At 38.1% G+C, this 16238-nt stretch overlaps 1 protein-coding gene across 7 annotated transcripts in view; it reads right to left on the bottom strand.

The window, feature by feature from the left end:
* Positions 1 to 16136, bottom strand: part of CEP89 (centrosomal protein 89) — a 45482-nt gene extending 29346 nt beyond the window's left edge. For 4 of the 7 annotated variants that reach the window (XM_032121859.1, XM_032121864.1, XM_032121860.1 and 1 more), the window contains exons 1-12: positions 15997 to 16134; positions 13554 to 13660; positions 12211 to 12366; positions 11410 to 11611; positions 10020 to 10125; positions 8379 to 8407; positions 7151 to 7205; positions 5565 to 5783; positions 5038 to 5180; positions 4632 to 4682; positions 3459 to 3542; positions 1937 to 2034 (exon numbers count right to left, since the gene is read on the bottom strand). In XM_032121859.1, the coding sequence (XP_031977750.1) occupies positions 1937 to 2034; positions 3459 to 3542; positions 4632 to 4682; positions 5038 to 5180; positions 5565 to 5783; positions 7151 to 7205; positions 8379 to 8407; positions 10020 to 10125; positions 11410 to 11611; positions 12211 to 12366; positions 13554 to 13660; positions 15997 to 16035 (1289 nt within the window). In that variant the 5' untranslated portion in view covers positions 16036 to 16134. Of the gene's footprint in view, positions 1 to 1936; positions 2035 to 3458; positions 3543 to 4631; positions 4683 to 5037; positions 5181 to 5564; positions 5784 to 7150; positions 7206 to 8378; positions 8408 to 10019; positions 10126 to 11409; positions 11612 to 11905; positions 13661 to 15996 lie in introns of those variants that run through there. The other 3 variants (XM_032121862.1, XM_032121861.1, XM_032121863.1) reach the window with 3 other exon arrangements.
* Between the last annotated feature and the right edge of the window lie 102 nt (positions 16137 to 16238).

Genomic DNA, 16238 nt, shown 5'->3' with positions numbered 1-16238 from the left:
AAATAAAAAGGCAAACAAACAACAACATCACTAACAATGAACAGAAAAAAACAGGAACCCAGCGCCGCCTCTCCCGGCCGCAGCCCTTTCCCCTGGGTGCAGCTCCGCTCGCGGCCGCCAGGGGCGCTGGTGGCTCCCGGCCGGGCAGGGCGGGTGCGATGGTTCCCCCGCGCCTGCAGGGGGCGCTGTGGCGCCAGCTCGGCCGCCTCACTGCAGCTGGTTAATGGCTGGCTCAGCTGGCAGGAGAGACGGAAAAGGGGCTTCCTCTACAAATTCACGGCGGGCAGCCGGTCCCGGTGCCCCTCTGGAGAGCGAAATGGGCTGTAGCAGGAACCTCAGAGTGGCAGCCTGGAACGGCAGGGTGGGCACACCCAGGGTGGCAAACAAGGTGTAGCAAAAACTCCAGAGCCGTGCCAGGAGCCGCGGGATGTCCAGGCAGGCACCGGATGTCAGGTTAAAATGTAGCGCAAAACCCGAAGCAGCGGCAGAAAGCAGCGGGGCTGGGCAGTGGCAGCCAGGCTTCTGCAAGCAGCTGCCGCACACAGCCGGGAGACGCTCCCTCTGGGAAGGGGAGAGTGGGTCAGGGTCCCCTTCCCAGTGAGCTCGGGTGTTGGAAAAGGTCCCAGTTCAACAGCTGCTCTTGTGAGCAGAAGCTCACCCACGGTAGGAGAAACAGTGAAGGACAAAAACTCCACAGTGGCAGCGAATTCTCTGGGCACCAACAGTCTGGCTCCAAAACCGCACCTGTCCACTCTGATCCCGAGACCAAGAGAGCGAGGAGCTGAGCCCAGCCCCCTGACCCCCCAGCCAAAATCTTGCGGTATCTGCACTTCCAAGGGAAAGCCCCTCAGCTAAGAGACTGCAGTCAGCTGCACCCTTCCCCCTCCTCCTCCTCCCAGCCACATCTTTTGTCTCCCAAGTATCATCGTTACCATCTCTTAGGCAACAAATGGGAGAAAATTCCCTGGGAGAAAGAAAAGCAAAAAAAAAAGGAAAAATCCTAGCTTCCAACAACTACTTAACTTCATTATGTTTGCATTGTTTCACTTCTCAAGAACGTCAAATTCTTCTAATGCCACATTCCAATGCCATTATATATTAGTGGAAAACTGATATCATTAGCACACTGTAACGGTATGTAACCTGCAATATCTGGGACAGAATTACATGGGCTGCAGGTGCAAAACTCCACTTTCATATTTAATCTTTACTCCAAAATTATTCCAGGCATTGCAGATCAGCACTGTTCCAACAGGACAACCGTGGTGCTATTGAATCAGGGGGATGGGAAGAAGAAGAGTTAGTTTGTTAGGAACAATGCATCTAGCTTGGTCAGCATACCAGAGCAGGAAGATAAGAGACCACTGATAAGGGCAGGGGGAGTCTTGGACAGACATCCTGTGCTCAACCCAAACCTAGCTCAAACCAGTCTCCAAGCTTAAACTCGGGCCAGGGGTATAAAGAGCATGCGCAGGGAGAAAAGGTGAAAAGTTCAGGACGAGGAAGACTCCTGACTTCATCGGAGGAAGACCCTTGGAGACCCCTAGCAAAGCCAACAGACAACACTGTGCAAGCGCAACGTGGATGTAAATGACTTTTGGCCTCATTTTAATACGAAGCGAGGCTGGGCGGGGCTAGGTAATGAATATGTATAGGCGTGTTGGGAAACTTAATGAATATGGAACTCGTAACCCGATAAATACCAAGCTGAATGGAGCTATCCCCTATTCGTCCCAGTGCTGGAATAAACATACCTACTTTACTACTTATTTAGGAGTGGAGTCTTTTCCGTTCATCACTATTAATTCTTCAGAAAAACAATTTGTTTGAGGGCAAAAAAAAATTTCCTTAAAAAACTTCTGTAATTTTAAAAGTTTGTATGAAATAAGCAAAATAATTAGTAACTTCTAAATTAATTTCTAGTATAATAACTTGCCATTCTGTAGGGGTAATAAAGTTATTTAATTGCTCATGCAGATCTTTATTCTCCTTCACCAACTCTTCAACTTGTGCTTTAAAATTCTTCATATCCTCCTGGAAGACAAAGGATTTAATATAAAGTTCTTTATAAGTATTTTAGTTTAATTTTTACATCAACAAAAAATTTTGTAAGTACACATGCTTGGGTGCCTTCGTTCTTGTCTTAACAAAATATTATCTCACTACTCACTCATCTCTAATTCAGGTATATCATATTTGATTTCTAAGTTGTTTTATCAATCTAGTAATATTTGATTAAAAATAATACTGATATTTGACTTGTGCCACATTTTTGCAAGTTGTAGATCTTTAGAAGATAGGTTTAAAAAGCTGAATTCTGGAAATTACTGGATGATACTACCCATTTTCAGTGGGAGTGACATGGATTTGAATATGGTAAGGCAACACAGTGAATTTACAGTAATATAAAAAACCCTTGCTGTTTTCTGCTAATTTTATGGCTTAAGTTTTTCAGGGAAATACATTTATTTTTAAAACTTAGGAAAGTTCTGCTCTGAAGCATAGCTATTTTTCAACGGTTCAGTGACAAAAAAAAATACTGCTAAAAAGCAAAAAAGAGTACCCATTCTTTTAATACCTAGAAGTAAGTATTCTTCTACCACAAAACCCACAAGCAGCTGGAAGGGCAGCAATACAGAGCACTGAGGTCCCATTATGAATGACAGTTGTAAATTCTTTCTACCACTGACTAGTTTACTAGTCACTGACTAGTTTTGAAAGGAATGAGAGAGATTTGTCTTGACAAACAAACTGTGGGTCTGCTGACAGGTAAAAGCCAGATACTGAGAGGTGAAAGAAACAATGGGAGGAACTCCACTGATTGATGAAAGGAGTGAGAGGGATTTGTCTTAACAGACAAACTGTGGCTCTGCTGATAGGTAAAGATAGATGCTGAGAGGTGAAAGAAGCAATGGGAAGAACCATGAATTCCATAGGAAAAGAAAAAGAGGGGGTATACATTAGAAGGGGGGTCTGTATTAGGTAGTTTCTGAAGTCTGTACCTCTCAAGTACCTCGGCTAATGAGGAAAGAGAGGGAGAGTGGGAAATTCGGCCAGGAAATTGGGATAAAAAGGAGGCTGCAGTCCTCTAACAATCTGAGAGACCCCAGGGGAAATGCCCCATGGCCTCTCCCTTTATTCAAATAAAGTAACAGGACTCCTCTATCTCCTTTTTGGACATAAACCTCTGGTGTTTGTGGATTAATTTTCCTGACAGTTTGCTCTATTTTTAGAGCACATCTTACATACTTACTCAGTGTAGTGTGTGCTCCTAAATGTGAACAGGCTGACAAAATCAAACAAGCCAAGTAGGATAAGACAGCACAATAATTATGCATGGAAAAGTAAAACAAAGTCACTTTAAATTTTAGGCAGACAACAACTTTGGCAATTCCCTTTAAAACAAGTCAGTAATTTATTTCTGCTTTAGTGTATATTTTTTCCAAATGGCAACTTGCCTCATGTTCAAGAATAATATCTTCCTTTTCTCTTATTCTGTCTTCATACGCCAATAGAAGAGGTGACAAATACTTTGTATCCAACTTAAAAGAAAATTAAAAATTAAATACATGTAAATTAATTACAAGCCATAATTTCATCTGTATTTTTTACTGCTGCTATACATTATTAGTTTTGAAAGCTGTTAAAGGGGTTTCAAATAAGACTTGTAGACTAAAGTGCAGAACTTATACAAGCATGCAGACAACCATATGCAGAACAATGTTGTAGAAACACTTAACAGCACTGTGTTAGGAGCAAGTTTTGGAAAGGAAAAGACTGCATGCTTACTTGCACCTTTACTTCACTGAAAAGCAGCTCTAACTTATCACCATATGTAGCACAGCAGAATGTAGATGCAAATGAATACAAAACAAAATTCAAACACTACAGTGAATACTACTACTAAAAAAAAATTATCCCAGATTCATTAGTAAGTGGGAAAGGAATTTTTACACTCTCAAACCTGCATCTTTAAGACTAAATACATACATATGTGATTACTGGCTACTATGGCTATAAAGACAGAGCAGGAGAACTTTCCCATTCTGTATAATTCTCAGTGACAGTGAAGAAGGAAAATACAAGATCTGATTAGTATTTCAAGGAGAAATTGTTTTACACATTACAAATGCATTCCCTTTCACAGACTATTTGCCTTCCCCTTGTCAGAAATTCATAGGCTACTACTGGACCCATGACCATTCCTACAATCAGAAATATTCTGTTTCCTTTTAGTATAAACTTAAAAATAATAACAGCAAAAGATAAACAATTAAGAAGTTTAACAATTAAGCAATAGATCTTGAAAGATCTTGAAGCAAACTATATGCTAGACAATTCTAAGTGAAGATGGCATTTATGATTCTCAGTGTAACAATACTTTTCAAGAGCTCAAAGTTGGTGACTATGTACAGTTTTGTAGCTTACTGTACATTCAACTGGAACTGCACACATTCATTACAGAATTCTGCCCTACATATTTTTCTGCAACCGAAGAAATGTTCATAATATTCTATTAGTATTTGATAGTTCAGCAGAGTATTACCTGAATATTTTGATTCCAGGAAAGAAATTCTACTACTTTACTTAGAGAGGAATGAACAATTAAGTGAAAATATTACTTGACTTACCAGCCATGGTGGTGGTGGTCCTTTCATGGGTAAGCTTTTCAGCTTTAGATTCTAGATGTTTTAAAAGATACTGACATTACTTCCTGCTTTTTGAAGCACCAGCAACTGCCCACTGCAGTCCCAATTATCACCCCAAACAAGCTTAGGTTTCTAATTAGATGTGTTGCATATGTAACACATACTCAATAAAACTGGAAGTTCAGTATATTATTGATACAAAATAATACCGAATTCTTTATATTAGACAATGATAAATGCTTATTCTAAATTATTTTAAATTTCAGAAAAAGCCTGTGCAATTTGTAGACTCTGGAAATTTGGAGAAAACAGTCATAAAAACTCAAAGATTAAATAACAGACAATGGGACATTTCAGTAGAAACTGCCCTGATAACCATGATTCTCACCTCTTCTTGGGACAATGACCTGAATTTAGTTTGATAGCGACTTAATTCTACATTTAAACGATGGACCATCATTTTCAAAGCGTCATTTTCATCTACCAGTTCTTGTGCTTGTTGTCTGAGAGAAAGTAATTCTGTTGCCTCCTCTATTAAAACAAATGTCCAAAAAGAAAGTTCCATTAAAATTCAAGAAATGTTCACAACAATTTGATAATTGTAATGAAAAAAATTAAATAAGCTAGAATAATGATCAATAACTTCTCTCAAAATACTGTTATGGAAAAATACCATGAAAAATTACTAGCAAAAAATCCATTATATATCAAACAACCAAGCAACTTTTTTTTCTTATCATGCATGTATTCCTTGACAAAATTTCTACAAATGTAGAAAATACTGTTTGGAAACTACTTCTGCATGGATACTTGCCTACATCAATGACTTGAAACCTACTACTAGAGGAAAAGGTTGGAAGAAATTAGAAAAATCAAAACAAGATAACTACAGAATAGCTTTTATGTTTCTCCCACCTTCTCTATGTGAGTTCTCTGCAGCTTCTTTAAGTCTTCTGTTTTCTTGTTCTAGTTTCTTCAGCTTTAATTGCTGTTCTTCTATGTGCTGTTTTGTTCCCTCAAATTCTTGGACCACAGCTTGGTATGCCTTGTTCAGAGACCAGTTTTCTTGTTTTAGTTTTCTGAACTTTTCTTTGATTGTATTTTCCCATGCTTGCCTTGGCCGAACAGACGCATCTGTAGTGCCACAGTACAAAGTATTTAAATGCTATCCAGACTGCAATAGGAGTTTCAGCAAATTACAATCCATTTTTTTCTAATATTAGCACTATATATGTATATAGATATATATATATAGATATATATATATATAGTAAGATCTAAATCAGCTCATGGCTCCCAAAGGATAAGACTGGAAAGAATAAAAAAAGTGGATTTGGAAAGAGAGCTGTGGAGTAGCTGCAAGTTCCCATCTTTTCTCTCAGACACCAGAAACACTCCTTCTTCAAATGGAAAAGATCATGTCAGCAGATCTCTCTCTCCCAAACATCAGTGACTGGAGAGGTAAAACTGAAATGTCCACTGCAATAAGCAAAGTGTTTGTGCCCTGCATGGACTAGTCAGTATTCTTGATCCCTACAAATTTTAATTACCTATACAATGAAAGCTTTACATTCCTTCCCACTGAACAGCTTCAATGTTAATGAACAGAAGTCACTGAACAATTCTTATAAAAGTAAACTTTTAGATAATCTGCAAAACTGTGGATATATTGTTGCATCAGTAATAATGGATCTCACTTCCAAGTTTTCCTTTCCATCTGTATAGAGTAAATAGCTGAAATGAAGGCAGAGATTTTACCCATACCAGCACAATTTAACAGCATACAGGTATCAATACAACTAAGTATAGGACAATTCCTTAGTTCCCTCATATATATGAAACCCAGTACAGGGCTATCTATTGTACTGATGATGTGTAATAACTTCAGGTGTTCAGTACTATCTCAGGCAATTCTGGCCACTGTTAAATTCCTGTGAAAAGGCGTAAGATACTTGGACAGCACAGACACACATAAAACCCCATGAACTCGTAATAGGCACATTTCCATCATGAGACACGCAGAGCTCAGAAGTACTGTGCCTGAAGTTGCCAGGTGGATGCAGAAACACACAAATTAGCTGAAGGTAGGCCACGTATCTCGTGACTGTATGTTTACATTTCACAATTTCAATTGTGATAGGATACTTAATGGTGACATCTTCTAGTGTAGATTGAACTTAATGTATTGGAGAGGTCCAATATGACTTTAATTTCATTATATCATTTCACAATCATTTATTTACTTTAGACCTCAAAAGTCACTCAGATTGGAAAATAAAAACATGTCTAAACCACCTAACATAAAAAGTCTGAAACTATCGTTTTTAAACATATCACAGAGCACTTTCTCATCTCTTGTACAGGAAAAATACTTTCACAAACACACACACACACACACAAATTAGGCTTAGAGAATACAACCAGGAAAATGTGTTTTCATATACGCATGCATATTAATAAAGTGAAAACGTGTAGTGAAGTCATAGAAAAATCCAAAGTACCTGGGGATGGTGGAAGTTTCTCATGTACCAGATTTTCAGCTATTAATTTTTCCTCCTAGCAGAGAAATAAAAAATGAGACAATTTGCTTTAACAGCATTGCTAGTGGAGAACTTAAGAAATAAAACTTTCTTTTATATCAACAAAACTGAAGGTTGGATTCACTGCTGATACTACACAACTTATCATTTACTCATCTGGACATCATTTTGTCACTTATCACTGCCATCAGTCACTTGCAGACACCTGAAACTCACTATTATCCTTAGTTGTCAGAAATGTGCAGTTGTCATAACCATTTTTTTTACGGCTGACATAAAAGTCACATAAACACAAACCTTCTTGACAAAACAGGAAGGGTATTCTTCCCACTTGTTAGTTTGTATAAAGTATGACTTTAGACTAGTCAATTATGACAGTCCCTAACTGCATATCAGCAAATCAATTAAAATGTAAAATGTTTTTCGAAGTTGAAAAACTTTGTTCTTGCTTTGCTGGAAAAAACCAAAAGTATTTGTACATTTTCAGAAGGCTTTTTCACCAGGAAAGAATTACAGTGTCATTTATATTAATGTATTTACTTGAGGTGAAGGTGATACAGAGACTTTCTCCCTGTTTTTATGAAACAGTAATGAAGTTTTGTAAGGATATGCTGTCATGTAATTTAACACACTGATGATACTGAGTGACACTAGTGACTTAATGAGACAAAACTCATGAACAGTTTCAAAGAAAAATAAATGTGGTCAAGAACTTGTAGAAAAAAGTTATGATTATAATGAAAGAACTGACCGTTTTAATAAACAATACTTTAGCAACTTGATCTGAGAAACTAAATTTTTGGGTATTCCTTTTCAAGCTTATGAAAGCAGTCAGATCAGCCCAAATAGAAAACTATAGAAAAATGTGGTGAAGTCAGGTTCAGAATTTGAAAATTATCAGTGTGAGCTCTCTCTTGCTCACATGCTGTCTCTCATTCTCAGATTCTTTCTTTCACATGAGGAGTAACAGAACACATACTATAAAAAAAACCCTCAACAACTTTTGTATGGCCTATTTACCTATACAGTTGCATTTTTTCAAAAGGAATGATTAGCCATTCTTGTACTCCAAAAGAAGAAGATTCTGTAGTGGCAATAAATTAGTTTTCTGTGACTGTGAATTTAGCAGCTTTTTATGACACCCTATTTTCCAAAATGCATCCTAAATCAAGTTTTATTTAAGTCTTACCTTTAAATTCAAGCCCAGATGTTGGTCTTCTGTCAAAGAAAAACAGATCTTTCAGTCAATTAAAAACTATTTTAAGTCCATAAACTGTAAGGGTTCACAAGGATATGTATGCACACATATTATACATGCAAATAAATGTAAGAAAGTCCTCCCCAAACCACAGATTAGATCACTAACTTTCCATTCTCTCTTTCACGGTGTATCAGGACACTGATGTGAGACCTCACTTTACCTCACACTGGATAGATGCAAGTGTAGAAGAAACGAAGCTGTATTGTTGGCTTCCGTTGTAAGTTCAGAATTTGACTGAAGAACAAATGAAATATTTTCATTGATTTTACTGGACTTGAATCCTGTTGCATCTCTGAACAAAGCAATTGTAATTCTGACAGCTTTCAAGACCTGCAGCACTTACTATGTAGAAGAGGGATTAGAAACAGTGTATATATCCTGTATTTTTTCAGTTTAATGCCTCACTTCTCAAATGATTTTATCAAAGCAACCCATTCTTTCTGAATATTGTTCTCTATAAAACTTTTCAAATTACTCCACCAAACTAATACTGAAAAAATGCTGGGATCCAACATAAAGAAAATTTAGAGACACAATTTTTTTCAAAATTGACTCCGTTTTGCTTCCTCTTTCCTATCCACTAGCTACAGAGTGCTACCATCCTCTGTAAAAACTGCATTTTCCAGCTCTGAAATGAATTCTTATTTCCTTTTCCCAATTTTAAAATAAAAGACAAGATAATTATGCAAGAAAACTTCTATACAAGTACATTGGTCTTGGTCTATTGTTATAATTATTTTCTCCACAATATTCTATTGTTACAAGAAAATAACCCAATGACAGGTCCAGTAACAACCCAAATGTCCCTAATCTAATGAAATTACTTATTTAAAAAAAATTATTTGTGAAGCTTAACAATTCAGATCTTAGGGTGATAGCCTGAGACTGATGATCATGCTTATTTCTCTATTTTGAAGAAACGTCCTCTCTGACCTGATGTACAATTTTAAGGCCCAGACCTTAAAAGACAGCAATAATGATACAAATTCTGTAGAAAGGATAAACAACACTACTATCACACCATCTGATTATTAAAAAACTCAAAAAGTTTTTGCTACTGTTTTTCAGGCATGCCATTTTTTCACACAAGTAAAATTACTGATTAAAAATGTTTTCCTCTATCTCTAGCTTTCTTTTTTTAACATTGCTAGTTTCTATAGTTTCTGCTTTTTTTCCTTTTTTTTTTTTTTTTACACAGTAACACTCCAATAGGTTCCAGAGTACAAAAGTGACTGCTTCTGGCACATATATCAACAAAAATAGCAACAAAAATAGTAGAGAATGACTGTACTTGACAAGACAGAGTTCACAAAACTTTCCTCCCTGCCCCCTCATTTTACAGTGGCTGACAGTTCATTCCACAGTGAATATAGACCAATCTTTCCTCTTTATGAAGGTTTTTAATTTTCTGTAACTATTAGAAATTGCGAAGTATTTAGTAGCATTTCTTTAATTGCCCTTTTAAAAAAGGAATATAACATTACAATATAGTATTAAATTTATTTATTAAAAAGTTATTTTTCCCAATGGAAATGGTATGGCATTTTGTCTTAAAGTAAATTTACTTACCTTCTATTTGCACACTTGACTTATCCACCACCACCTGACACTCAGTTTCCTGGGAAGAAACCCCTTTCTTGTCAGCATTAGGAACAGGAGATGGTGGAAACTGTTCCTATGTAAAAATAAGACAAACCTCTCTAAATCATGAGATCACTGTTAAAATAGCCCATGTACCTTGATATCTGTATGAAACATTTAGTGTATTAACGTCCCTGTCACATTTAGAATTGTTCACTAATATTTTAAGATAATAAATGATAAGATTTACTTCTTCTCTTGTTGTTGTTTTCTTGGGGGTTTTTTGTGGTTTTTTTTTTTGTGGTGGTAGTGGTGTTGTTCAGGACTTTATGTAAATAAAATCTAGCTTTACAATGATCAACAGGAGGTTAGCAAGTATGATAGTGATTAGTTCAAGGGCAAGTATTCTCTTGTTCGGTTACAGGAGTCCATGAAATTATTCTGTTTGCTTGTTTGCTGTGGCATACCTAATCTTGATCTTAATAAAAGATCAACCATTTATCTACTATATCACAGGAGTGAGGGATTAATTAACCATTTTTAACATTATCCTTGCTGGCTTTCCCACTGATCACATACCAGCGTTCCACATATTCTACTCACACCCTTTTTTTTTTTTTGTTCCGTCCCCTTCCCTCCTCTTACCAGCTACTGTTTCTTCACCTTGTGGTGTTTTTTGATTTCTTTCACATTTTGGGATTCGTGATGCACATTATAAGACTGATACAATGTATATTATATGACTGATAAGTCAGTCTACTTTACTAGTGCTGGGTTTTTTTGAGGAGGCATTTTTTAAGAGATCTTTCATTGCCTTTTTCCTACTCAGGTACTTCTTTGTGTTTGTTAAATTTTTGTATCACTTTTGATTTAACTTTAAATGTGCCTTAGGAGTATTAAGTTCATTGCTGGTTGAGACAATCCAAAATTATAGCATACAAAAATCTCCTGGTCTTCAAGACAAGGTTAATTTATTTTGTTCAATTCTGAATCTCCCTATAGGTCTGTGCTCATTAGCGCAATCCTGAACCATTAACTAAGCCTTCACCATTTAACAGTAAAGTTACTAGTGCTTTTAACAAATCATCTACTATGTAAGTACCATGCTCAATATAAGTTACTGGACATTTTACAAGACTAAATTACGCATGATGATTATATACAATACCAGTGCGCTCCTAATAACCAGAGGCAGAGACTCTGACAACCAACAAACCTACCTAACTCATGTAAGAGTAAATGAATCACAAAAGTTAGCATGAAATAAATATTGAATAAACATCTGAAGAGTAAGAAGAGAATACAAAGTATCCAAAATATTAACGTGCATTAACATATTACAAGATGGTAAAGGAACCAATGCATTTAAAAATCCTACCTTTTTAGTTTTGCGGGGAACAGCATATATAGCTTTGGTGCTAAAGCTTCCTTCCCTTTTCTCATTACTCTGACAGCTGGACTCTGCCTCTTTATCATCATCTGAAAGATATGTATCCATGTCCTCATCTTCACCATAATTGCCTGGTATTTCCAAGGACTGTAGAGGAGATCTGTCACAACCATCAAGTCTCCAGTTAGATCTGCAAAAAAGCAATTTAATGCCTGTTTCAGCACTGCTTACTCTTCAAAAAACCCTACACTAGTAAAGTAGAACCATCAGTCTAACAATGTACACAAGTCCAAAGAGGCAGCTATCTAAGCTTCTGTTAGCTGCAAACAAGGAATGTAGTCTATGTATGCTCTAAACCAGACAATTAACACTGGTACTACCTTTTCCTCTCTATCTTAAAAAGACAGATTAGAGATAGAAGGTTCCTAATTCTACCAAAAAGACAATTTGAAATAATCATTTTAGCACAAAGGAAGTATCTTACATGTAATTCAGGTGATTCCTCAGTTCATCATATTTTGTAACATTGATCATCATTTGACAGAAATAGTGCTTTACTTATGACTGTTGTACAATCCAAATCTGCCTCTCTGAAGATTTTATGTGTGACACCACTTTACAAGAAATGGAATAAGGATTGTTAGACACTTCAAACTCAATTTATGATGCGGTAAGAAAAAAGTAAGTAGTTGTAACAGCAGGAGTTGCTGTCCCTCTTTGGTAAAATTGATCATTGACAGATTCCATTTCTAATGTAAGGTATCAAACCAGAAAGTATACACACACTACCCTATTCTGAGCTCTGTGACTGTTGCATATGGCTCAAAACATTCTTGTTCCAAGTAGGTTGAATCACTTTCAGAAAGTGATCGCTGCCGAGGCTGAGGAATAGCAACAGTACGCCCTGTTAGTGCTGTTGCAAGGATAGCTGCTGCTAGAGCAGACCTGGAAGAAAACAGAAAAATGCAATGAAGCAATTCTGATGCTTTCTCTGTGCTCCACATTTTATATCTTTTCCTATGCAAAATGTCTTCACTATTTAAGCAAAGCAAAATGTTCACAGTTAACAAGCATAAATACCACTGAATGCTATGGGACTGGTTATAAACTATTACCTCCCAAAGTAAAGCACAAAATGGGGCAAGCTATTGTAATGCAGCTATCCAAGAGTAAGGTACAATACCTATTGGTTTTCGCAAATCACATGCATGAAAATTATGGAATATACTGAGTTACTTTCCCAAAATTCACATTAATAATTTACAGTATTTAGCATTCACTTTAGCCATAACAATACTACCTGGTGTTGTACTGAAAACTTGTTCCATATCCTGCTATTTTGTCTCCATTTTTCCCTACTCTGAACCTTTTACTGATGACTCTGAAATTGTTAATAAATGTTGGCATACTGCAAACCAGGACAAGCATACATAAACAAAAGTGCCTATTTGTGGGATGCTATGGAGTACAGAGAAGGATATGATGAAAAGAAAAACAAGTAGTAATTAAGATTAAAGCAGTGAAATGCTGAGAACTGTAAAATGAATGACAAGAACTAGAGGCCAAAAAGGAAGAAGAAATTAACTAGAATTAAGTAGGAATGTTACAGACACTAGGAAGATCATGGAAAACAACCAGAATTGAACTAAATGCAGAGAAAACATAGAATAAAAACTGTAAAAACTACAACTTTAAAGAAAAATAATCTGCCTTTTTCCAAGCCAGTGTGGTTTTACATGCCAATTTTTTAAGTCCCTGGTACGGTAGCAAGGTTTAATTTATGTTTTTCTAATGGGCTAATATTTCCTGACTCACAGCACTAGTGCTGTGCAGTCCTACACACTACTGTAGCAGCCAAATTAAAAATTACACTAACTTTAAAGAGTCCATTCGTCTTTAATTGACTCAGATAAGTTACATGTTCATAATAGTCACTGTCTTGAATATTTACCATGCTTAGGAGTGGGGAAAAAAGTTGAGAGTGGGAAACTGCCCCCCTTAAAAATATATTATTCTTATGAAAAGTTTTATGTAAATATTGCAGGGACATGCAAATCTTCTAATCAGGCTTTTCTAGTATGCTACAATACTTGATGAAGCAGGGAAAAAAAAATCAAAACATCAGAACATACCTGGGCCTTTCTGGAGAAGGGTTTGGACTACGAGGGGGAGGGGTGCGGGGAACTGCAGGTTTAGGAGCTATGGTAGCAGCAGGGACCAGGCCATGAGCTATATGTTTCTAAATGATTTAAAATAAAATTAGTTGACAATGACTTTAAGGATTACAGTGAAAAAAACCACAGAACTGAATGTGCACAAAAACTAACTATGCAAAATAATATAAAAAGGAAGAACAACTACATGCAATTAATGTAAACAGAAGACTTGAAATGGCATTTCATTCCCCTTAAAATCAGAACCCCGCATAAAGCTGGCAAGTTCATTTAACATTTATGAACAGCTGCTCTTGAAGGTTAGAAATGTAATTTACATGAGACCCATGAATGTATGTTTTCTATCCACTATATAACAATTTGCAAAACCAGAATTTTAACTTACCATTTCTTCCTATATATGTACAAGAAAAACAGGACTAGAAAATAACTTTTTTCAAAATATCTGAATGCTGCTTCAGAGTAACAATATTGGTCCCCCTCTTCTAGAGTTTGTCAATCCTCAGTCATAGCAGCATGAGATGGAAAAAAAACCCCCTACCACTAAGTCTTGCAGTCAAAGGTTCAACCTTAGTTTAAAAAAAACCAAAACAAAATGAATACATTTTAATCGGAAAACACAGTAATTTTTTTTAAAAATAAGATAATATTAAATACCAGCTCAGAAAAACTGGGACCAGAGTTCCTACAAAAAGTACTGTGAAGGGAACCATATACTGGTTGAGGTTGGAAGGGAGCTCTGGAGATTGTCTAGTCAAAGTTCCTGCTCAAAGCTGGGTCAACTACGAGAGGATGGCTTGGGATCCTGTCCAGTCATGTCTTATGTATCTCCAACCTGGTCCAGTGCTGAACCACCTCACAGTATTTTATTATTATATTTAAGTTGAATTGTCTGTGTTTGAGTTTGTGGTCACTACCTCTTGTCCTCTCTCTAGGCATCAGAAAATACTATGCCATAATAAAGTCCATCGCCTTCGGACAGATGTTACTTTTTTATGGAGTGAAACAGGCTAAGTTCCTGCTATTTCTGCTACAGATCTTTCTTCCCCCAATTATTCTTTAATTCACTTCTCCAACAGGAGAATGAAGATGCAAACTGGAAAATATTTCTGGTTTTGCACAAAGGAATATCAAATGATTAAATGGTGCATTAAAAGATTCTCTTTTTACTCAGTTTTGAAACTGCACTGCTCCCTAATTCTGCATGTCTGTCTGGCACACACCATTTCATTTACTACAGGCTGTTGACTGTAGATACGACTATGACTGACCCTACTATGACTACCAAGGAACACAGCTAAAGCCGAAGTCATTCCACGGTAAAAGTGTAACAACAACATAAGATAAATACTTCCATTCTAGTAATAAAAAATAATTCAGTTAGTTCAAGTGATTCGGCCAAATTGGGCCAAGAGACACTTCCGAGGCAAAATCCAAGAAGCGGGTATTTGCTTTGTTCAGTGTGCTGTCTATGCGGGGATCGCTCCTTCTAACATGCACACACCCCAGGCACACGGCAGATTACAATATAAGGTTGCACAGTCAATATGCATATTCATTTATTCATATTCATCATTTTCCCTAGAAAAGGTGTGGTTATGCAAACTGTTTCTTAGAACTCGCTATTATCATTACACGGAGCGCAGGCCCAGGGCTCCCTGGTGGCCGCCCTGAGGAAGGCTCAGTGGGCATTTGATGAAGGCTGAACGTCTTCCTCGCTCTGCACTTTTCACCCTTCTTTCCTAGGCATGTGCAGTCTCTTACTAGCTGTTCCAGCATTTTCTTCACTGGATCTAGCAAGTTTCTGTTCCCTATCTTTTGCCAAGTTACTCAGCCAGCTCTACATTGGTTACAATGTATCTTATTCTAGCCTCAGTATACCCAAGCATGCCTAAGTACAATGATTTTAACCCTTTCACAAGTACGTTGGAAGAGAACACCCGCACAACTGCTGACAACCCTACAGCCTTTGGCTGCTCTGAGCCTTCGATCAGAAGGCTTTATCAGTTCACTTTACAGCACTGAACGTGTTCTTCGAGGATCGCCTCGGCAAGCGCTGGGAGCGAGCGCGCTGCACTGCCAGCCCTGGCCAGCGCCCAGAGCTTCCCGGAGGGGAGGGCGCGCGAATCCCCCGCCCCGCCGAAGCTCGGCGTTTCTAAAGAAGCCGGGCAGGCCCGGGTCTGAGGGAAAGGAACGCACCAGCCCCCGGACACCATTTTGTCTTTGCTGCTTAGGTTTCATTTTTCTCCCCGATTTTCACTTCAAACTGCTCAGTGATCACCGGCATCAGCCGCGGGGCACAGCCGCCTGCCCCGGGGACCGCCCCTCCTCCCACTCGCTCAGAACCCTGCTGTCCCCACTCACGAGAACGGAGCCCCACGCTAGACGGAGCGATACTCACGAAGGGGCCCCTCCGACCTCTCCTGAACAGGAACGCCATCGGGACGGGACGGCTCCAACCACTGCCTCTACGGCCGCTTCCTCGTCGCGTCGGTCGCCTCTCGCTCCGCGATCCCCCGGTAACAGCGCCCCGGCGGATTTGCTGCGAGCTCGCACTTCTCCAATCAGCACGCGCCTTACTCACCCCCCGCTCGGCCGTAGCGACCTGCCCGTGGCGGGGCCCGCCCGCTTCCCCTTCCTCAT

The sequence above is a fragment of the Corvus moneduloides genome, chromosome 12, assembly GCF_009650955.1.
Source record: "Corvus moneduloides isolate bCorMon1 chromosome 12, bCorMon1.pri, whole genome shotgun sequence".
Taxonomy (NCBI): Eukaryota; Metazoa; Chordata; class Aves; order Passeriformes; family Corvidae; genus Corvus; species Corvus moneduloides.
This window is presented reverse-complemented; position numbering and strand designations above follow the sequence as displayed.